This window comes from Syngnathus leptorhynchus, chromosome 8 (assembly GCF_054491065.1).
Source record: "Syngnathus leptorhynchus isolate UIUO chromosome 8, UIUO_Slep, whole genome shotgun sequence".
Taxonomy (NCBI): Eukaryota; Metazoa; Chordata; class Actinopteri; order Syngnathiformes; family Syngnathidae; genus Syngnathus; species Syngnathus leptorhynchus.
Window position 1 is genome coordinate 2,224,909 of NC_141202.1, and position 25,600 is coordinate 2,250,508.

The 25,600-nt window shown below is 43.9% G+C and overlaps 1 protein-coding gene across 2 annotated transcripts; it reads right to left on the reverse strand.

Annotated features, from left to right (window-relative positions):
- Positions 1 to 1,783: 1,783 nt before the first annotated feature.
- Positions 1,784 to 25,581, reverse strand: dgkb (diacylglycerol kinase, beta). Of its 2 annotated transcripts, none has more exons than XM_085918459.1 (25): positions 24,940 to 25,581; positions 24,063 to 24,196; positions 23,189 to 23,265; positions 23,043 to 23,063; positions 22,764 to 22,911; positions 22,236 to 22,373; positions 21,324 to 21,373; positions 20,554 to 20,628; positions 20,219 to 20,338; positions 19,351 to 19,468; positions 18,776 to 18,864; positions 18,413 to 18,529; positions 18,175 to 18,273; positions 17,993 to 18,094; positions 16,984 to 17,057; positions 16,102 to 16,176; positions 14,606 to 14,691; positions 13,980 to 14,069; positions 13,751 to 13,911; positions 11,290 to 11,354; positions 5,564 to 5,654; positions 4,846 to 5,041; positions 2,857 to 2,977; positions 2,717 to 2,777; positions 1,784 to 1,928 (listed from the first exon to the last, which is right to left on the reverse strand). In XM_085918459.1, the coding sequence occupies exons 2-25, from the start codon at positions 24,133 to 24,135 to the stop codon at positions 1,821 to 1,823; spliced, it is 2,355 nt and encodes a 784-aa protein (XP_085774585.1). In that variant the 5' UTR covers positions 24,136 to 24,196; positions 24,940 to 25,581; the 3' UTR covers positions 1,784 to 1,820. The 2 variants fall into 2 exon arrangements, with proteins under 2 accessions (XP_085774585.1, XP_085774586.1); XM_085918460.1 differs by lacking the exon at positions 24,940 to 25,581 and adding an exon at positions 24,697 to 24,781.
- Between the last annotated feature and the right edge of the window lie 19 nt (positions 25,582 to 25,600).

Sequence of the window (25,600 nt, forward strand, 5' to 3'; positions counted from 1 at the left end):
CATGCAAGAACCGTGCAATGGTGACATTTACCGAGCACACGCCATGCTACTCGAACGGTGGCCGTCGTTGGCTGTATAGGGTGCATCATTTTGGACCAGTTTATATTGGAACAGTGAAACTTTCTTGGGGGAAAAAAAAAAATAATTCAACTGGTATTAAAATAAATATATTTTAGTGTATATCTAAATAATTAATATTTGACTGATTTCTTTTTATTTGACTGTTAAAAGACAACTGATTGCCGTTGCATTTTCCTACTTCAGCAGCTCGATATGAATAAATATACTTTACGTAAGTGTATCCATTTGTTTACTCCTTGGAAGACAAAATATTAATTATTTCCCCAAAAAAAAAAGATAAAATCAGTTGCTATAAATTAATAAAATATTTGTTTCATGGTATACAGTATTTCACTCAATTTTGAAAAAATATAAAATGTCGATGTGGCACTTTAAGAAGAAAATATTTAATATGAATTCATCAATATTAATAAATAAAAAATAATTTACTGTACTGTATTTGTGTTGTGGTAGTTTAATTGAATATGTGATTTTGATTGACAATCTTTCATTTATCGGAGTTTTTTACAGCTAGCAGTTTTGTATGTTACATTTTATAAAATGTTTTTCTCTTTATACAAAAGTAAAGCACTGAGTTGCCTTACTGTACGCAATGTGAACTGAACCATCAGGCAAAGGCCAACTGTTTTTACCGTTAATTACAGTCCTATTCAATACTTATTGTGTCTTTTCTTTTTGTTTTGCGTGAACGAACTAAACAAAAATCACTGAAGAAAAATCAATTAAGGCATGTTACCTTCTTATCGGACCGTCTGCACCGCAAAATCATTTGAGCGGCTTTATCCACTCCAATAAAACACAAGTAAAACTCAGCCGTCCATTCCTGTAAAAGAAGCGCCATGCATGTATTTTTTTTTTTCCAGAACAATCAATGACAACTGGCAGGAGTGAGCCATGAACAGGAAAGGGTAACACGTGCAAGGTGATCAACAAATGCCGAGAAAAAAATTCACATCTGAAGTGCAGAAAAATAAATACAAATAATCACAATTCAATTTAATCCAGTGTTACCTTGGCGTCAAAGTTGTTTCCGTTCGTGAGCCAGCTTGTCACTAAATTTACTAGTTTTGGGTTTTTTTTGCAAATAAATGGACCCCAATGAAATTAATGCCGACTTTTTTGGGGGGGGTGATGCTTATGACAGCAGAGAAATTTTTTTTTGATGGGTTTTGAAAGAACAGTCAAAATAGACCAAAAGAGCTGGCAATACGAGCAACTCTGCTTTGGGCGATAGCTGGCAGTGAATGAGTTAATTCCGCCATTATTTTGTCTCCCTCATCCTATCTGAAGATTATTCCACTATGGGAATGTTTTCTGAAGACCTCCACCAAGGAAAAAAAAAACCCTCTTAGCTCTGCCAGTGAATCTCAAATCAATTTCCGGCAGATAGCATAAAAATATCGACCAAGCCATGGTTCAGAAAACTGCCAAGTTGTCAAGGTACCACAGTAAAAACACATTTACATAGGCCTCATGACAAAACACATTTGTCCGCCATAACCCAAAAGCAACAGTTCAATAAATAGTCAATATTCATTAAAAAAAAAAAAAATACAACAGACTCGTGGATCTAAACAGCGCTCCGAAACCCACCTGGCAGAAGCTAAGCTTTTGCTACGGCACGCCGGGCTATCAAGCAGGCAAGCACGCGAGCCCCACGCACCTCCTAACCGTTCCCAGAGAGGCTGGGAGAAATTTTGTGACGAGGACTTGGAGAACCTGTGAAGCAATTCCAGGGATCAGTCATTGCTCTCGGCCCGCCTTCTCCTTACCAGGGAGGAGAAGAAGCTTCGACTCTGCTGAGGACCCATCAGCATGGGTGCTTGGTTCTTGTGGATGATCTCGATCTGAAAAGAATGTTTGATTGCGTTTTTACCCAGCCAAATAGTTTTGTCGTCTTACTTTTGGCAAACTCCCATCAAAATACGATCACCTTTGACTTTCTTTCTTTCTCGGAACCGTACGTGATCGAGCGTAATTTGTTCACACCTGTCTCGGCGCACCACAAGTGTTTCCTCCCTTCCCTCAAAGTGGCTGCACTTTGTCACAATGAAACATCTCGCCTTCTTTGAGCTTGTTTTGTCTTTAATTAGGACGGCCCTCTCACGCTGAAGCGCGCCAGCCATTTCCATACGCGGCGCCCGGGCCGCAGCCCGACGAGGCGCGGCGTGACCAAACGAGGACCCTTCAAGCGGCGCCGTGACAATTTGCACAGCGGCTTCTTCTTTCGTGTGTTGTTTAAAACGCTGGAAGAAAAACATCACGGTCCAAATGGGATGTTACCCCTGCTAATTATTAACAACAAGTATGCAAATGGCGCCGCATGAATAAACATATTGACGAGTGTCTGTCAGAGACATTTGCATATCTGAGCCACGTCTGACATGTTTCTTTTTTTCGCTTTGATGAACAGGTTGCCAGTTGTTACGTGCTTTTCGCGTGTGATTGCACTAATGGATCTTAATTATTCTTTCGCTTTCATAACATGTATAGCAGAAATAAGCTGTCATCCGAATATAATTTACTTGAATGTATTTTTCACTCGCTCGACCAGGTATAAAGTTAGCACGAGATGGCGGCAGCCATTTTGACAAGAATCGTTTTTTTTCTCGTCTACGTAAGAGCGAAAACTTACGGTGCATGGAGTCTGCATCCAAGGTTCACCATCAATCTGCATGGGAAGGGATTTACTGGTTCTGCAGGAGACAAATGGTGAAAATAGATTTGATTTGCTTTCAATGACGTCATGTCAACAAAACGGAAAGTAGCGCTAACCTGATGGTGACGGAGGAGCACTGCGCCAGGCGTCTTCCGGCGCTCTTCAGACCCGTGTAGATCTGACCCATCTCCATGGCCCCTTCCAGGCCGACCACCTCCAACAGCTGATCGGACAGGTCTGGAAACACAAAACGTGCGTGACTATTGTGAATTCGATTCAGATCTGAGTTCCGCACGTGTTTGGAGAAGATGTTGAAGAAAAAGTCAGGTGGGTAAAGAACAAAAGAACTCGGCGACATCTGCATCTGAGACACGTAAACGGCGCGTTAAGAACAGCAGCGCGTCAATTAATTAGATTGCACCGGCAATGCCAGGCAATCTTGTGATCATATCATTATTAATTTGCACTGATGTGTATTGATTTTGGCCCTGCTGGAGGCTGGGTGTCACGCGGGGGCCCCATCTGCTTCAGCCTCCGACGCTTCCCTCCTCGAATTAAGGAGCCGCCGCCTTCCCGGTCGGGAGCGCGTTCACATTAATTGAAATTCAGTCTTGATTTTTTTTTTTTTTTTTTTTAAAAAGGCTGGTTAGATGCGTGTTAAGGGTGAGGACCGGCTGCTCCCGACCTGTCGCGTCGGCTTTCCCGTGTCACCGTGGTGACGGACAGGCGTCGTTCTCTATCTGGGGCTGTGAGTGAGCTGCTTTTCAGGGTCACACTGTGTGTACATACATGGATGACATCGCCCCCCCCCCCCTACTCGTTTTCTCACCCGAGTGCAAACGCTTTAACACAGGTGACGTGCACTGTGTCACCACGGGCAGGGGTCCGTTTTTTTTTTTTTTTTTTTAAGCCCCGGGCAACAAAGATTGGGACGGATGAAGTCATAGTTTGCTACCTAAATGGGTTGCCATGGAAATACGATGACAGTGACGGCTCCATTTTTTTAAGCAGACTGCTGTGGAATAAAATAGAACACTTTGCTTTGGGAACTACCATGAAAAATGTATTTTTTTGAAACGTAACGATGTACTTCACTTAACGTCAGACAAAAGAAACTCGAAACTTCCTCCAGCGGCAGAGCCGTCAAGTCCGACTACAGCAAAATGTCGGGATTTCTGCGGCCACCTGTCGTCCAATGAGCGCGTCACAAGGGGGGCTTGTCATGGGGCATCAGTCCCCAAACAACACACCCCAACCACAGTGGGGGGAAAAAAAAAAACCTCACTCCCATTGTAAATAATTCACTCCACAGCCATTCCCTTCCACCTGAGGGGCTTGTCTCCTGGCGTCACCAGCAGGATGATTTAACAGCTCCAGAAAGGTCAGCTACACAACCATGCACACGCACGCACACGCACACAAAAAAAAACCTGCCACCAGTTTGATCCATGTGTCGTGCTCGACTACGCCCCCTCTGGCTAATTCGCTCGTGTGTGTTTACCACTAAATGGACCTTTTTTTGGGGGGGGCGGGGGGGTAACAACGTGTAGCTTTCTGCTGATTGGTCCATGATGGTCACAAACTTGCATTTTTTTTTCCTGTCATTGTTTTGATTTGTAATTTAATGGAAATTCTTTTATGCATGCAAAAGGTGTCATATTCTGATTTCAATCTTTTTGCTATGCATTTCAAACGGCCGATTTAGACAGTCAACGAATTACGGACTGAATTAAGTCGGTTTTATTTTCAATTTCTACAGGGAAAATCATCAACAGACTTCCTCCACTTTTAGGGCAGCTAAGCCACGTTGGGCTTTTCTTTTTTTTTTTTGGGCCATTCCCGATGACGGCCGTCCTTTTGACGTAAATGGAGTCGGGGGGGGGGGGAGTCCGCTCCTATTAACCGAGCGTGTCCTCCGCTGTCTTCGCAGGCCATTAATACGCAAGTGACAGTTCCAAATAGTGACACGGTTTTACCTGCGTGTCGCAAACAAAAGCCGCTAGCTGTGATTCACCTTGTCACCCGTGAAATATTCATGCGCTGGTTGAAAAGTTTCGGGGGGTTCCAAGTTTGGTGTTGAATGTTTTCATTCTCCCGTCTCTCACCTTGAACTGCAAACATGAGCTCCTTGGGGTCGGTTAAAGGCGTCCTCCTGTCCAGGCTCTTTTTGGCCGCCTTACGGTGACCCCTTCTCTTTTTGCTTTCGCCCCACAGGTTGGAGCCGCCGTGCATGCTGGGAATGTTGAGGATGGCGATGCCCTCCAAGGAGACGGAGCTCAGATCCAGGGTCACGCCGTCGCACTTGGAGCGAGAAAGAAAGAAAGACAAGAGGCAATTGAATTATCTTCAAGATGGAGGTGAGGTGTTGTTGCAACACGTCTTCCTCACAGTTTGGATATTTTTGAATTTGAACAAAGTCCATCTTTAACCAACCGTACTTTTCTCGTCCTAATTAATAAGGCACTTTTTCAAAGCGGTGGAAAAAGATGAAGTGTATCTTCATTAACATTTGGTATCACACTCGGCGGGGTTGTGCGGGGCTAATTACCTTTGCGTACGATCCAAATCTAATGGGAAGCACTCTTCACTTACACATTTTCACAGGAGTGAAATTAGCGCAATTCTGGGCTATTTATGGAAAACAAGATGGTCACCTGTTATCTTACCCTTGGGCACCTTTGAAATATTTTTTTTCCTCTAGATTCTATACAATCAAATGCAAATTCCAAATTGCGCCTTCGATGTAGTACCACATTGTGCCACAACATGCCCCGGCAGCACTGAGGTCCACCCGGAAGACGTGCGGCATCATTACGTACTCACCTCAACCTCCAGGAAGTCGTGTAACTTCTTGCACGTGGCCGAGAAGGTTTCTGAAGTGCCGAACTCAAAGTACCACAGCTTGTTCTTTGTTCTGGGAGAGAAAAGAAGGGCAAGATATCACTCTTGGGACAAGCCAAAGCATCTGTTGTGAAAAGGGATTTCCTAAACACTAGAAAGGAGATACACTTCTGTTATCGGCGGATTATTAACCTCCACCGAATAAATGTTGGCGTCGTTTGTCAAATATTGAGATAAGGAGTTAAGATGGCGTCGAGAGGCAGCACGTGGAACATCGGTGGCCGCCATTAGCATCAGTTAGGTGATGAAAGAAGGTCATCTGTGTGCATCTTGCAATTGACTTAAGACTGGAGGGGGGGGGGGGGCTGACGATCAATGACCCAACCATCTGTCTATATACTCTTAGCATAAATGATATCACATTTTATAATTTGTCACTTCAATCTATTCATTGACCTATTTGCATTACCAGCCTGAAATTTGTTTTTAAAAAAAAAAAAACGTCCGAACATCGACCCTTGCGGGACTCCACTTTCTGACGTTCCGAGCCTCCGATCAATACGGAATGGTCTCGCTGATCTGAAGCGGGAATTCTAATTTCACAGAAGAGTTTTCATCTTTCCACGAGACATTTATCTTCTTCCACTGTGAAAGACAAAAAACAACGACGACGATGCTGCTGACACACAGGTGTGAATACCGTAAAAGAATGAGGGGGATGTATTAGTATAAGCAGAGGAACAATCACTGAATTATTGATTCCCTCATTAGGACTTTTTGTCAGGACCATTTAGCCACTTTATAGATGGGCTTTCATTGAGTCTACTTGCAAGGTCTCAGCTGATTTATCGTGGCAAGAGAGGGAAAGGCGGAAGACTGAAACCGCCGGACCGTGCAGGTAAACAAATCAGGACAGTGTATTCAGAAGAGATGGTTGTTGATTTGTGGGGCAAATGAGCCACGTGGTTAGCAGGTGCGAGTGAAAAAAAAAAAAAAATCAGCTGCCGTCAACCGCAACCTGATAAAAACATTGAAAAAAATCTTCATTTCATTGTTTATTCCTTGTTTTGAGAGACAAAGATAACGCGAGGCGCCCTGTTCCCTCAAAGCTGCCGCATCTCCACGGGACGTCATGCAAACTTAATGATGCTTCCCGTGGGAGCGATGAGGAGGCAAAAGCAACGCCGCTCAAATCGTGAAAGCTCAAAACCGAGATTGGACCTGTGGCAGTGTATCAATGCAAAGCGTATGCTGATAGCTTCTCGGGTTGGTCACGCCATGATCAAGTCAGCTGTTGAAGTCAAAGTTGCCAATGAAGCAAAGAAAAAAATTAATATATATATATTTTTTAAAAATCGCTGTATTTTTAAAGCGGCTCAATGGAAAATGGTTGAAATCGAAAAATCGTCCTAATTAGCGCTTGATAGCATGATTTCGGAAATTTAATCCTAACTCCCAAAGCCTCGTCTATCCTATCCTATCGCTGCTGTGTCATCAAAACGCTTTGATTTGAACGCGGCGTGGCGTCGCTGCCCTCAGGCCAAAGTCTCGTTCCGTGCACTTTACACTGGACGCACTTAACACAACACGGCCTCCATTGATTTTCTCCAGCGCTGACACTTAATCTAACCCACAGTGATCTACGACCTTATTCGAGCGCTAATTTCTTCTTGATCAGAGGTGATAAATATCGCATTGACATAACCAACTCTTTGCGTGCCGCATCATTGCGCCGCCGCGGTGTTTTAGCCCCCCTGCCGCCTGTAGCGCTCTCCCGCGTCCGCTTGCCAGTTTGAGAAACGACCAGAGCCGCATTGGCGAACAACAAACATATATTTTTGTTTTAAAAGCAAGAATACCCCATGGACTAAGATTTATACGATGTTGCCTTGAGCTTTTTCATTTTTGTACCGGTGAGTATTATTTTGTCTGTTTACATGTGTTGCTTCACCGTTTGTATTAAAACATCTATTTCCTGATGGTTTAAAACGCTGTGGCATGCAACTTGAAAAACTAAGTTGGGTCACAAGTATCGGAAGCCACCACTGAATGAAAAATAATTATCTGTTACTCCATATTGCAGAGTGACTTAAGGATAAACGGATGTGTCATGAACGCAACAAACCGAACCAACGGGCTTTGATCCGTGCTTGGTTGAGGACAACTTAAGTGGCTTCACAAGAAAGGTTAAACGAGTGTGTGTGTGTGTGTGTGTGTGTGTGTGTGTGTGTGTGTGTGTGTGTGTGTGTGTGTGCTCCCACCGAGCTGTGGGACAGGGGCCACAGGTGAGATATCTCTAAATTACACACAAGCGGTCATTAATTATAGATGACACTTTGGTCGCATAAACGATTTCAACCTCAAATGAGGTCCGAGGTTTGAGTGTGTGTGTGTAATTTATAACACTGGTTGGTTCTCAACATGCGCACACACACACACACACACACACACACACACACACACACACACACACACACACACACACACACACACACACACACACACACACACACACACACACACACACACATTGTAGTGTAGCCCAATCCAGCACATGGCGGCGCTTTGATGAACACGGCTCATTATGCTAAAGAGCGCCGCATGCCCGGGCTTCCCTGCGCCTTCCGGAAAGGTTAACTCGGGATGGTTACACAGCACAGCTGGGGCCTGGGAGGGCCCGTGGGGGACCCCGAGAGTGTGGGGCGTCCCGGGAGGGGCGCACCGAGACCGTTAGATGTCTAAGGACCTTAAATAGAAGCCCAAATATCAAGGGGACATCAAGGCGCTGGTAAAGATCGACACTTAAGCAACACAACGGGAAGAAATCTGCTTTTTTTTTAAAAACATTTTTAAATGTGGCAGACAGCATGGTAAACAAGTGGTTAGTACGTCCGCTTCATAGTTTTTTGGGGAACTAGCAAGTTGAATTTGGAAACTTTGTTACTTTAGCGTAGTTTGATAGTAACTAAATTTCACACGCTAGCAGCGTCATGTTATTTGGGTTCAAGCGGTAATGTGATTTGAAAATCTTTTCTCCTGATCTCTGTTTTTTTTTTTGTATGGCCACAACATTCAAACAACAAACAAGAAGTTTGTGAATGTAAACTACATGTAATCAGAAAAGTTGGCAGGTTTTTAGGTCTGAATCTCTCCCGCCACCAGAGGTTGTAACCATGTGACACCTTGGAAATTCTGTCAACACCTGCCATGTTGCTTATAGTGGCCAGAAGGTGTTAACCCCCCAAAAAAAACATTAACAATATGAACCACAGTCACATAACAACGGGTTGCCGGGGAGAAAACTGAAAATTGGCTTCCAGAAAAGTGCTTATTAGTCCAAGTTGAAGAGAAACTGCTCAGTTCCAAAACACAACACCAAATAGGATAAACGTATTGGCATGGAGGATTTTGTGGACAGTTAGGAAAAGTTTGCCCAAGCCACCGGGTTCCACAATCAGCACACAAAGGGGGGGGGGGTGGACATTTCGATTATAACAGGGAAAAAAACAAAAACAATTGGTCTCAAGGACTCATGTTGGAAATTGAACAGGAAGTCAGCCATTTTGGTTTGGCTTGGTCGTAATCTCACAGCAGATTTAAAGTTACAAATAAAAAAAAATAGAAATCAGGCCGATTCACTGAGCCAGTAAACTTAAACGGAACCACAGCGCATATCCCGTAAAAAGGCATATCGCAAAAACGTATCACCGTATTGGAGGAGCACTAAAGTTAAACAGCGGCGCAGAAACACAGCGTTGATGAATTCATAATGACACATCGAAAAGCCCAGAGGTCTAAACTTTACAAACCGTGCTGTGTCTTTATTTTCCCGCCATCCTTCCTTTTCCCCTCCGAGTCACAGATTAGCGTGTAATTACATTAAGGATCAGCAAAAAAAAATATCGGATGACGGTGGGGGGGGGGGAGAGGAGGAGGAGGCCCAGTCTTGGTCACGGGCCGGCTGATTGTCTGCTTTTAATCCTCGACCTCATTATCACCTCCAGGTCCGGCAGTGGCAGTAAATGAATCTATCTACCGAGTGTCAAATCTTCACACCTTCGCCCTGGCAATCACCCCAAGGTGCAAAAACACAAGATGGATAGGACGCGAGGAGTCAAGGGAGAGGGGGGGGGGGGGGGGGTGGAGGGTAGTCGCGAGACCCCGACATTCCATCAAGAAAATCTCCTCCGTTCATAATTAAGGCAATTGTCCCAATGTTGCTTTGCAGTTAAAGGTGATTAAATATTCAGATTCCGTATAAGGTCAAATCGCAGACAAAATGTATGTATGTGACACTGATGCATGCAAATGACTGCACATTAAAATGCATGTAAATGTGTTCATGTGTTTTTTTAAATTATATTATTTTTTAATTATATAATTATTCATTTATTTTAATTTATTTATCCATTAATTTTCTAATTTATTTTAATTTAATATTATTTTGTTTGTTGCCGTATTTTTGCTTTATCCTAGCGGTTTTTAGAAAAAATATTAAAGCCCAAATTTTGTCAGCTGTTATATTTTTGAACAGAATTTTCATTTCCTCCATGTAATCAACGCAGCGTGTACAGAACTCCGAAGCGGCGCATCCGTGTTGTTTCCACACCATTTTACGAATCCTGGGTGAAAAATGATTGAGGTATTTTAAGAAAATGATTCTGTCTGTTATTTGAATCCCGTTAATAATTCACACGGCCGAATGGCTTTAGGATCTCTCTATTACACACTATCCTTGCCACTTCAATAATGCATGCTGATAGTTTCACAGGGTAGCAGAGATTTTTTGTTGGATTTATCCACGGGGCTCGTGAGCATTGGAAGTATCGCAACTTATCAAAGAGGAGGAGGCGGGGGTGAAAAGTCGAAATCTGCACGGAATTCACATAGCAACGGGCACGAAAAATGGGTTATTGGAGTTTTTTCTACAAATCATTTTGCCAAAAATGTATCTCGGAATACCGTCAACAACAAAGAAATAAAAAACAACAGCTGGGCCAGTAACATCTTCACATCTCTGAAGAATGAGCGCCAGGAGGACGTGGCGTGGCTAAATGGCGCACCAGGAGCAGGCTAACATATGCTAACGAGCACAAATGGGATTATTAGAAGGCGGCGTGTCATCGCTCTGACTGATCCGCCATGTCAAACTAGCCAAGCCAATTCAATTAGGGGCCTGGATGACTCCCCGGCTCTAGTGGAGACGTATGGGCAAGATGTTAAATATTGATGGAAACATACTGGAGATGCCACATTTGTCCGTGCGCCAAAGGTGAACACGTCTCCTGCAGCTCATCACAAAGGCTAAATATGAGGAGCGTCCATTCGTCATCGGTGGAGACGCGGGTCACCGGGGAAGGAGGAAGGGAGGGGGGGGGGGGGAAACCACACGTGATGATCCACTGGGTTAATTACACTCAAAATTACACACTGCCCCCCCCCTCCCCTGTGACACCACACAGTGGAAACCTTTTTTTTTTTTTTCCTATTATCACCTGTGGTGGAGACCATTCATGTCATTGGGCCACATACTTTTTTTCTTTCTTATTTATAATCTGATCACGAAAGGCAAAGAACTTTCTCATCCTTAACTTCAGTAAACCTCGACGCTAGAATGGTTTGAATTGTTTAAGAACAGTGACGGTAAAATTGCAAAAAAAAAAATGTTTGGGAGTGTTAATTTGGGGAAAAAAAAAAGTGTGACCAACCTGCTATTAAATTTCTCCGGGTGCTTCTCCCTCATCACGTGAAAACGATGTGCGATGGAGGCGTCCTGCAAAGAGGAATTGAAGTGCTTCGGTTTATTGATACAAACAAATAATATGCGGCGATTTGAGAGGTACAATGAAAATGGAAACGAATCGTCGGTTTACTGTAGCAAACGGTGCGAGTGTGTCTTTCCTCATTACGATATTTAAGGCGACTCGGGGCTCATTAACGGAGCGCCACGTGGCGTGCGCTTACGCCGCCGTGTGAAGAGAGGTGGAGCGCTATTGACAGGAGAGGCCCTGATGACGGAGGCTCCGCCGTCGAGCTAGTAGCTAATTAAGCAAACGCTCGTCGCCGATAATCACAGCTCCGGGAGCTTGCAGACAGCGTAGAAAGCGTCCTCCCTTTTTTTCCACTTCTCATCCACCTCTCCTCCTCTGTCACTCTTGACCGTCCTCTCACCCGCTTTCACGGCCTCCCGGAGAGAAGCCGGAGACTAGAGGCGGGGAAAAAGTGTGAGTTTTACGAAAAGAGGCTTTTTTTAAACAACGTATGTTAGAGAAGCGCGAGCGGCGTATTAACACCGCGCCGTCTGCTCGGAGCGGTTAAGAAAACAAACTTTGAGGAGGAAGTTCATTGGGAAATTTACTTGTTGGGAGATTTTGGATGGAAAAAAAAATAAATGCGGTCGATAAAGCTTGTTTACGGTGTTTCTCGGATAAGGTGTTTGATGTAAAATAGCTGGTGCGGCGAAGCTTGAAGTAATCAAGTGAGGACAGTGACATTTCCTTTAATTCACACTTCTAAGTCTCGGACACAAAATGCTGGCAAGGCCTTTGAAGAAAAAGAGGCTGAACTCAGCAAAGTTGTCTGGCTCGATAACAATTTAGAGCAATACGGAAAGCGAGTTAGCGGAAACTTTTTTTTGGGGAGGGGGGGAGGGGGTTTCTCTCAACCCTCCCTTTCCTCCATCGTGTCCTTCGCCTCCTCCCTTCCAACAATGTATTTTGATCCACCCCCTTTTTGAGTGGCACTATTGAAACACAAGGAGGACCCCCTGCTAGTGCACAAACTTAGCAGGAGCCAAAAGAGGAAGACACAAAAAAAAAAAAAATCAATGGCTCATCTTTTTCTTCTTCTGGATGTCTCCTCAAAAAGACCAAAAGTGTTTTGGCTGATTCCCCACGGACGCAAGCAGACGGAGAGGTGAGATGATGGATGTATCTGAAGGAACTTGATTCTCTTACAAAACAGGACAAGAGCAGCGAGCCGGGAGGGAGTGAGTTAGCTGGTTAGTTATCTCCCCTTTGGCTTGAGGCGTTGACAAGCAACAACCGAAAAGCTTCACCTCGGCAACTTGAAAAAAAAAAAAAAAATCTTTACCTGCTACACAAGCGCCCTCAAATAATGAGCAATGTTAAACATTTGGCAGGCGAATTAAAGCGGGACATGTGTAATGTCCTCTCATTGCTCAAGGTTTAGTCCAATTAGGAGCGGACTTTCATGTGCCTTTCATGTGGGAAGAGTAATGTCCGCCGACAGGAACGTGGCGAGGTCATTAGGCCGACTGACTGCATTATGCTAGCGAAGAGCACGCCCTGATTAGTTCTGTCTCTCGGCCTTGATTGAAATCATTGTGTGTCATGTTGAATCTGAGGAGAAAATTGGTTCTTTTAATCTGAATAGAAATGGCATCGTGTATATCTAAAAAAAAAAAACAATGTCCTTCAACTTCTCGTCGCGCAACCTTTCCTCAGAGCGATGATGCTACGTGGTTAGCGGCGGCAATTGCTGATCTTTTGATTTGAGCCGTAGCATTATAGAAACAATCTACTTTTCATCAGCGTAATCTCTGAGGTAATTATTAGCTTGACTTGTCGCGTAATCTTTACGGTAGTGTCAGAAAATATATGACACTCAAATCTATAGAGAGCTCAAAGTCTTCTTAATCCCTTACAAACAACTTCATTTGTTATCATCACGCTTGCTGGCTGATGCTGCGCAATTTAAAAATTGACAAGACGAGCCACAAAGCTTGGACATGCGTAAATAATGAGTATTATTTTTTTTTTTGCATTCTACAGATAGATGTTCCTTGGTGTGAATCTGCCAACTATCCATCTAATATTGTGTACATGGTTCAAATTTGCTAGCTACTGGGGGGGGGGGGCTTATGTGACCTTAAATGACCACAAAATGGTTGACTTCCTGTGTCTTTTCAATCCCGGCTTCTTCAGACTTTTTTTTTCGTTTGGCTACTCATTACGTGCGTCAGCGCAACACTGCCACCTGGCAAATGTCAATGACAAGATTTCCTCGCTGACATTCATCCGTAATGACCCGACATCAGTGTCCATTATGCGCAAACAGTATTTGTTTTGGAAAGGAACCATGGAGTGCTAATAAAAAATCTTTTTTTTTTTGGTCTTTCAGGCTTTAATGTCAACGTGCGCGACTCACCACTCCGATAGAGAAGTAGTTGTTGACGATGCTGTACGGCACCGGGTCGCCTCGCTCGTCCTTGTCGGTGGCCGTGACGTCAATCTTCCAGCGGTCCAGCATGACCTCGCTACTGTTTTCGATGTCACGTAGGATTTTGAGCAGGCTCTCGCCCTCGTAGCCTTGCAAAGTGAAAGGTCACAGAGTAGAAGATTTAGGTTCAACTTTAAGGTTAATATATTTTCAGTACCTCCTCCCCAGCGCAGACATCGGGCCAGGTCGTTTCCCGTGCCGAGCGGAAGTACACAGACGGGCGGGTTTCGGTCCAAGTTGGCCTTGTCTAAAAAAAAAAAAGAAAGTCACGACGATCACAATCACAGCGAAATGGAAAAATCAATTTCGAGTACTGCTCTGGTACTACTTAACGTAAACAACCCGGCGGTCTATTTCTAGAGGCACGTTTTGTCCGACAGCCGTTCCCTCTTATTGCCTCACTCTTGTTTTGATTGCTAAAAAAAAAATGGAGGCAATTTTTTTTTTCTTCGCTGGCCGTACAAGTCACGACGTCGTCGCGGCCAAATAAAGACGAGCGGGTTGATTCTTTCGTCTTCTTTCAAATGATGACTAATATGTTGTTCCATCATCCCATTTTACCACCCCTGACCACACACGCTTGCGTGTAATGAAAGTGTTTACATACACACCATCAAATGTTTTTCTGCTTTCTAGTCAACATTGATGTGAGCACGGAACAGTGATAAAAAAAGACATCATCAAAAAAGAAAAAGAAATTGAGTGTTTAAGCTTGAGTATGTTGTCAAGAGCAGCGTAAATAGCGGCTATTTAATCACTGGAAGCAGTGAATGGGTTCTGTACCTATAAAGTCCAGGATCCAGCCCACCGTGCCGTCCCCTCCGCACGCTAGCACCCGAAAATCGGGAACGTCTCGGAAGAAATTCAACCTGCGAGGGACGAGCAGAACTTTTACGGTGGCAATATAGTACACAGTAAAATAATTTCTTGAATGACTAAGGCCAGTGAACCGTAACTATTTATCATTTGTTTATTATTTGCACTGCTGCTGAATTGCACATTAAAAACAATTTTTTTTTTACTTGTTTTCACATGACATAGGCAAGTGCAAATTTGGATACGTGTAGTACCATTTCCTGCCACAACATGCTGGGCAGCACTGAGCTTGACTGTGAAAGAAGAAGATAATTTCAAAAGTTTCCCAGTATAAAAACACAATCCAAAGAAAGCCAGATTGTGAAAGAGTCTGTGTTAAAAAGAATGTTGTACTTTTCAGGAGTATATTTGAAGCAAAGTAAAGTCCTGACATTTGTGGCCATTTCAAAATGGAATCATTTAGCCGTATATGAAAACCTTTGACGAGCGCTCACCACGCCACTGCGCCCCTTCTAATAATAATAATAAAATTGCCGATCATTCATCTGCTGCCTGGTGCGGGCCTAATCGGATCACGACGTCCAATGTTCAGTTGGACGTCTTCCGTTCCTTCACAATAACAAAGACGTAACCGAATGAAGGCCCGCATGGCGGCTAAATGACTCGCTCAATTACACCCCGTCCGGGACGGTCAAACCGCATTAAAGAGGCAAACAGACGGCCGCGTACATGAAAGGCAACTTTGGGCCCATTTAAAGAGCAAGAAGCAAACACTTCATTTGCGCTTATTGCGTTAGCCCGGGGAGCTAATTGACAGCAGCAGGGTGTGCGCGCGGCCAGCAGTGTCCACTCCGCTAATGCGCCGGAGAAAATATTAACCAGGATGTAGCAGCTCGAGGTCACTGGCAAAAATTCAGATTTCGGAATGGAAGACGCAGGCGACGAGGCGGCATCCCTTTCGCACGTGCCGTGTGCCGTCGCGCTTTTATTCCCGATGAAGTCGCCGAGGCTCGGCTTAATCAAAGCCAAACAACACGGCGGCACGATAGCGCCGCCAACGCCAGATGCCGAGACGCATGGAAATCAAACATTCAAGGCCTTAATCACAGACGGTCGGCGTCTGGAAACGTCACACTGGCCGCCGCTCATCTGAATGCGGGATCACATGTCGTCTCAAAGACACGCCAAGGCCTCGCACGCATGCGATGATGCTTATTATGCATGAGCAATGAAAAATATCACTGCATTTGTAAACAAAAAAGGATAAGCGGATGAGATTTAAACTCTCTGCGATACTTTCCCCGTCCCGCCTTTTCCAGTTTTGGAGGGAAAATGTGGATTTGAGAAGAAGACAATGCATCCAAAGAAATATTCCATCTATTAGATTCTGGAATTTGTTGAGATGCTTCCAATAGTGAAAATGTTCTCAAAACATTTGGAGGGGCGATTGCTGCGGTACTTACCCGGGCATCGGTCCATTCTTAGCTAGGTTGTACACCTGCCTCGGGTTTAAGAGGTACTGGAACTTCCTGTAGATCCTATAAAGTGTCACATAACCAAAAATGAAATCACTGTCACACAGTAGCCATGACTTTCCGTATTCCGTCCCGATAAGGCCTAAAGGCAATTCGCGAGTGTGACGAGGCGAGACGGACTAGCCGGCGGCGGGGCGGGACATACCCTGAGACCCCTTTGAGGAGAAGCCATTAGAAAGACTAATTCATTTTAATTCCAATTTCATTATGTCAACTGACTGAAGTCATATTTTGATCTCATAATTTAAACAAATGGGGGGCCGGCGTAATAAGGAGCGAGTGATGATGTTTCAGTAATAACCCAATTAGCCCCGAGTTACAGAGAGGGCCCGGCCCGGGTGGTGAGGAAGGGGTCGCTGGCAATGGAGGAGGTGAAAGCCATCCAAAAGATGACACTCTTTGCTTTAGATGCTGCAAAAGTGGTCTTTAAATTGCTTTGTCTCAAAACCGTCATAAATTAGCTCAACGAGACATGAAATTTGGTGGGCATATCTCTTATGAGCAAACCCACAAAAACATCCTTAGACCGTTTTGTTTTATATTTGCCATTTAAAGTATTTGGAATATTTCCAGTAGCCCTGAAATGACTAACTCAGACTAAATTGTGTGTTCAATCTCTTTTAACAAACAAGACGATTTTTTTTAGAACAAATTAATTCAGATTGACCTAAGAAATGTTTGATACGTCAAAAAACCAAAGCAGAAGAAACAACCGAGGTCTTCCGAGGCTATAAAGGAGGTGGACTCTGTTTTCGTGTTGTTGTTTTTTTTTTTGTGGAAACAAACTGTGTACTCAAACTGTGTACTCACCTCTCTCCCTGTTTACCGCCGCTCTTTGGATTGACAAACACCAGCAGCGGATGAGTGCCCTCTATTGTCGTGATCTGAACAGGAGATGTCAAAACAAAGCGTGGGTGTTTGGAGACTGCAGGATGCTTGGCGGGAATTGGCTTTCATGATGCATCTTCTCAAACAGTTTGAGCAGGCACGTCGTACGGCTACATTGCACCGGCTGAAAACTGATCACGCCTCGCAAGGCCTTGGTACGGTCGGTCGCCTTAATTTAATCTCGTACTAAAAAAAAAAAAAGACATCCGGAAATTTCCATTATCTAAATTATGAACACAAAACTTATTTAGTAAAAAATAAAATTATAGAAATTTCAGAAACTGTCCAATTGGGGATGAATGTTCTTTTAATTTCAGTATTTTGAAACACAATATTGTAAGATCAATTTCACTATTTTTACATTGGTTCTGAGTACATTAGACTGCACTCTCAATACTCGTTAGTCAGCACGTGTTAATTGGCAGCCGGTTGGTCCGCCGTGACGCGGGGGGAATCGCTTCCCAGTCCCAGAAAGCGCCGCGGGCCCAAGCTCGCAAAGCGCCAACCCAAACAAGCTCTAATCCGCCGGCCCTTGTTTGAACGGGGCTTTTGTCGCCGTCAGACCTCGCTCCCCGCCCCGAACCCCCGCCCGCCCCTTCTTTCGTGACACAGATGAAGTGCTTAACTCTCCCTTGTCTGCTAACCCAGCAGGCCGAGGGGGGAATTAACGAGCTCCCCGTCCAGCCCCGGAGTGATCCATTACTTCCTGTAATTATAAATAATAATCTTGATTATTACGCTGGTTAGCCGGCGAGGGGCAGAGACGGATGTGGCGCGGGATGCCATTCATCACCGCCGTTGCTAGACGAGCAGTCGCCACGGACGCCGTAATGGCTGACTGATACGGCGAGAGAGGATCGCGGACAGGACGAGCTGTGCGCCGCAAAAGTCAACAAATCGTGTACAACCACTCGCCGATGGTGTTCATCACCTGCAGGCCTTGACCGTCCACCGTCACAGAATTGGCTCTCTGGACCTTTCCGCGGCTCGACAGGCTGCACCGTGAGTCCTTCCGAAGAGTCGACTGCCTTTCCTGAAAAGGATTTTTTTTTTTTTTTTTGGGAGGGCGTAAGTGGAACGAATAAAATGTCAGAGCAAGAAAAAAGGTCTCACCAGGACAACGGGACAGATGGAGTTTGGCGGGAGGATGTGATCCCTTAGAGGACCGCAGTCACACTCGGGTTTCACGTGGGAGGCACACTTGTTATGGAGCTGCGAGACATCACATCGTTATTATTTTTATCGGTGGAGGGGGGGGTTCCATGTAAACAAAACTCATTACAGTATCGGTAATTAATGACTCGAAACAGACGACAGACGTTGCCAGGTGCAATTGTACTCGAGTCCTCACCGTGATTTGACACCACACGCAATGCAGCCCAGTTAGGCCCTGGTAACACTTAATGGTTTTGTGGCACTTGTCACACTTGTTGGGGCAGTTCCCTTCCACCCAGAAGTGATGCATGACCTGCAGAAGGAGTGACACCTTGAGGAAAAAAAAAATACTGGTGGCAAATGTACACACACAGCCTGAAATCAAGACAAAAACAAACAACAAAAAAGCGTGGAAACAATTAACGGAAAAGCAAACAAGTCTGTGGATCAGTCGGTCGTTGCCGCTAATTAGCAATTCCAAGAAGGCGACGAGAGAGCATCGGGGTTTTCGGAGAACGCGAGCGCGCCGACGAGTGCGGCGCACTCCAATTGGACGCACCTCTGTGTTTTTCTTGGATTTGACGTAGGTTTTGATGCAGGAGGGCGGCGCGCGGGCCACGCAGCGTTCGTGGACTGTGTACTTGCAGACTGGAGACAACAACAGCATTAAGAGTGTGCACGGAATTCTGAAGCGAATATCTATTATATTAAATGTCTTCGATATGTCCGATTACGGGAAAAAAAAATAGAATACTAAGAATAATAAAAATAAGACTGGCCTGTGAAATGAAATTTTTGGGACACCCTGTATATTGAATATATTCATATTAGTGCTCTAAAAAAAGTCATTTTATTTCTTCTGTCTTTGGCGGTGGTGCTGCAGGTGTGTATGCAAAAAAAAATTGCTGTTTTACATAACCTGTGCTCATTATGAATATATGGAAATGAGGTGGCTGTAACTATACAGTGCACACCAACACCACCGAGTAAAATAACAAAAGGTCATTCCAAAAAATTGGATTGAAAATGTAGCTTTGGCACGTGAATTGTTTTAAATTGCAGCAAGACAATGATCAGCTCTTAATAATGGCAATGTGGCAAGTTGCTTGTGTGTTTGTGTTGCTATCCACTCACATGAACAGCAGAGTCCCTGCTTGCCGAGACCGATGAGCATGTTGAGGCAAAGGTTGCAGTAGGCCGGTTTGTTGAAGTGCTTCAGACGCCACACGTGTTGACCGTCATCTTTCACATTCTGCACACACACCATTAGCAGAATTCAAGTAGCAGACCTATCTGATAAGCATTGAGCCTATTTTGGCTTTACCGCTATCGTAAATGCAATAAAGTTCACGCTTGCAGAAAATTCACAGAGGAGATAAAGATTGTCACTTTTTTTTTATTATTATTGTTATTATTACACCTTCTGTTCCATTGGAGCAGGAAGGGATTCTAAAATGTCTTCTGCTTTTTAGGTGCTCTTCATGGGACAGTTTAAGATCATGTCAACAAACTATAAATCGACAGAGAAATACATTTTTAGTATTTTCATGCGAGGGTTTACTTACTGAGTTATTTTAGTCCCTTATAGATGTGCAATTAAATAGATGTACATATATTTAAAGGGGGAAAGAAAAACAGCCATAAAGTGCAATTTTGTGACCAGCTCAATGTAATTTGATTTGTTTTCTGAGACATTTTCCCCCATAGAACATTCTTGGCAAAGTATCAACTCGATAAAAGAAGAATAAGTTTGACTAAAGAGAAGAGAGAAAAAAAAGTCCATGGATAGATGGCTCTATCTAGTGGATACTATTGGAACTGCACACACGTACCTGAAGCCAGGGGGTAGCCATCTTGCATTGCCCCCTTTTTACTGATTTATTTAGCTAATGCCAGGATCTGCGTATAATGAAGCCCTGCCTCGTTTTGATTTCTATTTGCAAATTTTAATTTCTTATAAAGAGTCAAGAGAAACAAGTTAAGAACAAATTTGTCTACTCACAGTCTCCAGACCCAGCAGGACCAGAAGTGGGATGGTGGTCATCCCTCCTCGGATCCACTCTTCCAGAGACACGGTGCCATCGTGATCATAGTCGATCTCCTGCATCATTTCCTGGAGGATCTTTGCAGGCAATTGATACGAGGACAAAACAAGGTTAGAAAATCGAGTAAGTCTCCACGTCACCTAGTCTGATCAAAACGAAGACATATTTTTAATATTATTTAATGTATATATGAATATTTATGAATCTGATGAGAAACTAACATTACTAAGAAAAAAAAATTCAATAAAGTTACATTTTAGCTCAGAAACACATTTCAAGTTTGACCTCTTACAGGTTTGAGCTCGGTCACATCCCATTCCAGGTACTCTGCCACGTGCATCATCTGCGAGATGATGTGCTCCAACTCCTGTGTGAACGCACACACACACATTTATATTTATACGCTATATTTAAAGACAGTCTTTAGCTGGCCTTGTGAGCCGCTGTTGATAATGGGGCTGATGGGGGGGCCGCATAATAACAGGTTAGGAAATGTCAGTGGAGGCGGCGTGAAGAACTCAGTGGCTTAATTACAGTGTTTGTTGTTTTCTTTCAAGGGTAGAAGCAGAGCAGCTGACATTATTACAAAGTTCAACACGGGGGGGGGGGGGGGGGGTCACTTCGTAATTTGGTGAGTGTCACTAAATGAGAGATACGCACTTTCTAGAAAAGTATTAAGGTAATATTTACGGAGCAAAAGTTAATTGACGTCTGCGTGTTTTTTTGTGGGTGTTTTGGGGCATTTTGCTTGTCCTATCAGAGATAATAAAAGGATCCAGAGCTATTAATGGGACACTAATGATAGGATATACAAAGTTGTCTCACCAAGCCTCCAATTCATCACACAAAATTGCCACCCTCGCTCTTCACATTTTGATTCATTCACAAATGTGTACCACTGATATTTGAAATCGTCTATCAATGGCTTGGATGAATTTGTGAGAAACTGAAATATTGTTTCATTTTTTGTGTTTATAACGTTTTGGGAGAAAGATAACAATCAATACGCTATGTAAACAGAATGAAGTACATTAAAAAAAAAACATGGAGACAAATACTTACCGAGCTGTCCAGAGAGCCGTTTCCGTCTGTATCATAGAGACGAAACATAACTGTGAAGAAGGGGGTGGGAAAAAAAAAAGTTATCAACATCGTCTGCTTTCATAACTCTTTAACGTTACACAAGATAGTCACAATTATCATAGCCGCTGACTTAGTATTGGGACATTGCGTAAGCCGAGACTGCAGACATCATGAGATGCTCCAGAACAAACGGATAACGGCCTCTTTCTTTCACAGAAAGTGATGTCGAATGTTTTGCTGCGGATACACGCAAACTAAAGAATGGCAAAGAAAATAGAAAAAAGATTCACAAGTAAATTTCTAATGTCAATTAGAATAATCATAATAAAATACCTTCGATAAAAGAAAAGTTTGTAGATTCATATTTTGGACTTAAATGATACTTTTTCCATGTTATTGTATGAGTTGATAAGTCCAACATAATTGGAAAAAAGAAATACTTGCATCCAGTGATTAAAGGCAACAGAAGTAACTGCAGTTCTTAGACTCACCAGCAGAGAGCGCTATCTGATAATATTACACAGTTGTGACTTCCAGTCAGAATCTTTTTTTTTTTATCATTAATTTACCTCATCGCTTAGTATGAGTAAATATAAATGATTCATTTGGCAAATTTAATAATAAAACAACAATACAAAGACATATTCAAAACTGCCGTGTTTTTATCTATCCATAACCCAAACTCGAGAACCACCATGACGTCATACTTTTCTTTCGGGTGGCAAAAGTACAATATTCCATGGCCCACGTGTAAACAAACCCTTATTCCATGTCAGAAACGGTTGGACATTTGGTGACTGACTATTTTTAGCTTTCTTCTCTATTGCCATAGTATCAAGCGTCAGCGGAAAAGAAGATTTGAGCTATAAAAGAGGAACGCTCGGCACTCACACTCCAGTTTGTCCTCTGGCCGTCCTCCTTCCAGCAGCGACAGGTAGCACACGATGTCTTTGAGCTGCACCGTGCTCTGAGGTCCGGGTAGGGCGCTCGTCCTCAGTGGGGTCGAGTTGCTTTTGATCAGCTTGAGTCCTGCGGTGAGGAAAGCAAAAAGTCAAACCTGCAACTGGGAAGTCTGTCATGTTAGTAGGGAGGCCTGACATCAATAGAGCATAGCTGTGCATGTAGAACTTTTAACTTTTTATTTTATGAATATAACATGAGACATTGAATATAATATTAAAATAAAAAGAACATATTTTTATACGTGAAACTATATTCGCTTTTTTTTTTTTTTTTACTTTGCAATACTCTCCCTGGATATTTTTTCTTTTTTTTTTAATGTGTACTATTCAAAAGGTGAAATTAAGGTAAGCAGCCAAACAAATGAAAGAGTTTGAGTGAAAGCCTTGAGAGAAGTTGTTTAGTGAAGTATTTAAAAAAGCTATAAAGAACCTAAGTGATGTTAGTGTAAACTCTTACCAGCGACTTTGGGCTTGTTGGAGGACGAGGACGGGCTGGCGTGGTCCTTGTTGCTAAAGGACAAAAAAAGATGCTGGCAGAACTCTTGCGGTAGCTCGCTCTCCAAGAAGGTCTGCATGAACACCTTGAAGCCCTCAAAGTCAATCTCCTGAAACATACAGTCAAATAAATCACCTTTTTTTTTCCCTCTTTGAAATGTGATCAATTCACATTTCTGCAGCCTACGGGGTTTTTATGTCACGAAAGGGATTGCCAGAAAAAAAAGGTAGTTCAACTCACCTGGCTGAGGATTTCTTGTTTCTGTCAAACGAGAGAGCAGAAAGATTGACGCTTATTATGATTTTTTTTTTTTTGTATTCATGATTTGTCAACGATGAAAGAATAAGCTATTAGAAATATCGTGGCCAGCGATGACTTGCACAAACCTCCTCTGGATTGTATTTGGCCAGCACACCATCGCCGTGGAACTCCTGCAGCACGTCTTTCAGCTTCTTGGTCGAATCTGACGACAGATCAAAACCGTTTCGGTATGTGTGGACGTGTGTGTGTGTGTGTTGAATTGTACATCTCATGTACGATGTTCATTGCAACACGCTGGAGCGCTTGTCATCATTCCTGAATGCCATGGCAACACAATCCTTAATGGCGGAGTGTGTGTGTGTGCGTGTGTGTGCCTGTTTGTGTGTGTCACATTCTGCAGATGTTCTTAAAGTGGTTGTGTTGCAGCAAAACAGCACTTTGGGTGGAGGTTATTTTGCGTAACACTTGACAAGAAGAAAATATTTTACAACCTTCCGCAGCTGCTGAAAACAACAATACAAATCTGTTCTCTCAGTAAATCTGCTTTTTGAATCCTCGATAGATTTTTTTTTCGTACCCGATGTAACTGTCCATCAACGGCACGTCCAATTAGCAATGAATTAATTCACCGGCTATAACTAAAAGTACCTCGAGAGGTTTTGACAGCACGAGTAAAGTTTGTTCGGAATGACACGTCGGGGTAGCGCAAAGGCGTCCTTGCCCTGCCAGCTTCATATTTTCCACACCACGTCAACATTTTGGAGGGAAATGTAAACCGCCGGGCACGGCGCGGTGAAAAGCGGCATGATGGATGGATGACTTGGAGCGCTCGCATTTAACGCTTCAACGTTTCCATCTGGGTGCCAAAATCATTAGCGACGTCATTACGGGAGGAAATGGAAAAAGAGGTCACGTGACAGGAGCGGCGTCAATTTTACAATCTTCAATTCGACTAACTTGTGAAAATACAAAAAAACGAATAACAAGAAGGATGCTTACATTGTGTGTATTCTTGCAAGAGGGCGAATTCCGCCGGGGTCAACGTGACCCAAACGTCCTGGCCGCTCGTCATGGTACTCAGGCCTCACCAAGGCAGCATTACGGTCACGCTTAATCCAAATGAACGAGATGGGCTGACAAAAAAAAGAAAAAAAAGAAGAGGTTAAGAGGATATTGAGAAAAAAGCCCAAAACGCTCCGTCATTTGGGGCGAGTTGGCACGTCACAATACGAGCCCTTGAAAAATTCCGAAAATGTCATTTGTGTTGAATTAAAGCCCCGGCGAATACGTTAGCTATTCGTGCCTGTGGGTGCAAAATCCTAGCCTGACGCAACAAGTGCACGGAGACTGTTTTATTATTATTGTTTTGTTTTTTTTCTTCTGCATTCTGTGCGGTGTCCAATGGCATCATCAGACAGAGCTGTTGCTATGATGACGGCACGAGTAGCCCCCCCTGGATTCCAAATGAGACCACTGCCCGCGTGAATCGCCTGGTCGTAAATGTCGTGAGGCCAAATGATGCGCAATCCATCAGGGACATCCGACAAAGTCTGCACGTCGTTTACGTCTCGGCTCTACCGTGCGCGGTGAAGCTGCGGGCGGCGTCAATGAAATATGAAAATGCAAAACACACAGAAAGCCCGTTCCCGACATCTCGTCATTCCGAGGCATGGTTGGGAAGCAGCATCCTCACGTGTTTGCTCACGCTTGAGTGTGCTGCATCCATCGGGAGGATGGAGAGTGCCTTCACACACACACACACACACACACACACACACACACACACACACACACACACACACACACACACACACACACACTGCGACAGGGACGCGTGGATAAAACCACGAGATGAGGTCAACATGCCGCCGCTCACCTGCCACAGAGTCCAGGGAGCAGAAGAGCCCAGGTCCAGAAGATCCGCTGGTCGTTCCAGTTAGCGGGCGAGGAAGAGGAGGAGTGAACGTGTTCGTCATTTAGAGAGTGTGCAGAAGAGGAGGCGGCAGCGGCGATCCGCTGGGGGGGATCCGTTGGGTGCTGAGCCAAGAGTCTTTGTAATTAGATGTCCAGCGCGGAGATGGAGAGGAGGTGACGATCCAGTTGAAGATCCTAGTGGGATTTTTTTTTTTTTTAAATTAGAAGAGGTGATCCAGTGCTTGGGAATTTTTTTTTTTTTTTAATGTGAGATGAGTGGTGACAGTGAGCAAGTAAGGGATCCGATGGAGAAGTGATCCGGTGTACTTTGAATGATCCAATGGAGGATCCTGTCGGTGGAGGATGAGTGCTTGGACTTAACGGTCGATGTTGTGAGATGTTCCAGCGAGATCCAGTGGGCGTTGCAATATTCTGCTAAGGTGGAGTTTTTTTTGGGGTTTTTTTGGTGTTAATCAGATTTCAACAATGTACAGATTAAGTGGACGTTGGATGATGGATGATCCAGCAGGATCAAGTAGCTGCTGAGGCAAGAGTGTGCATTTCTGAATTAGATGTCGCATGTGAGCGAGAAGAAGGAGGGGAAAAAGGAGGGGGGGGGGGGG

Bases quoted from the DNA above. Each gene is read 5' to 3' on its own strand.
- dgkb (XM_085918459.1), bottom strand. From the start codon at position 24,135: ATGACGAGCGGCCAGGACGTTTGGGTCACGTTGACCCCGGCGGAATTC. The intron at 20,339-20,553 runs GTAAGAGGTCAA...TTGCCTGCAAAG, and splicing joins ATGTGACCGAGCTCAAACCT to ATCCTCCAGGAAATGATGCA. The intron at 5,655-11,289 runs GTTGGTCACACT...TTTCTCTCCCAG, and splicing joins CCGGAGAAATTTAATAGCAG to AACAAAGAACAAGCTGTGGT.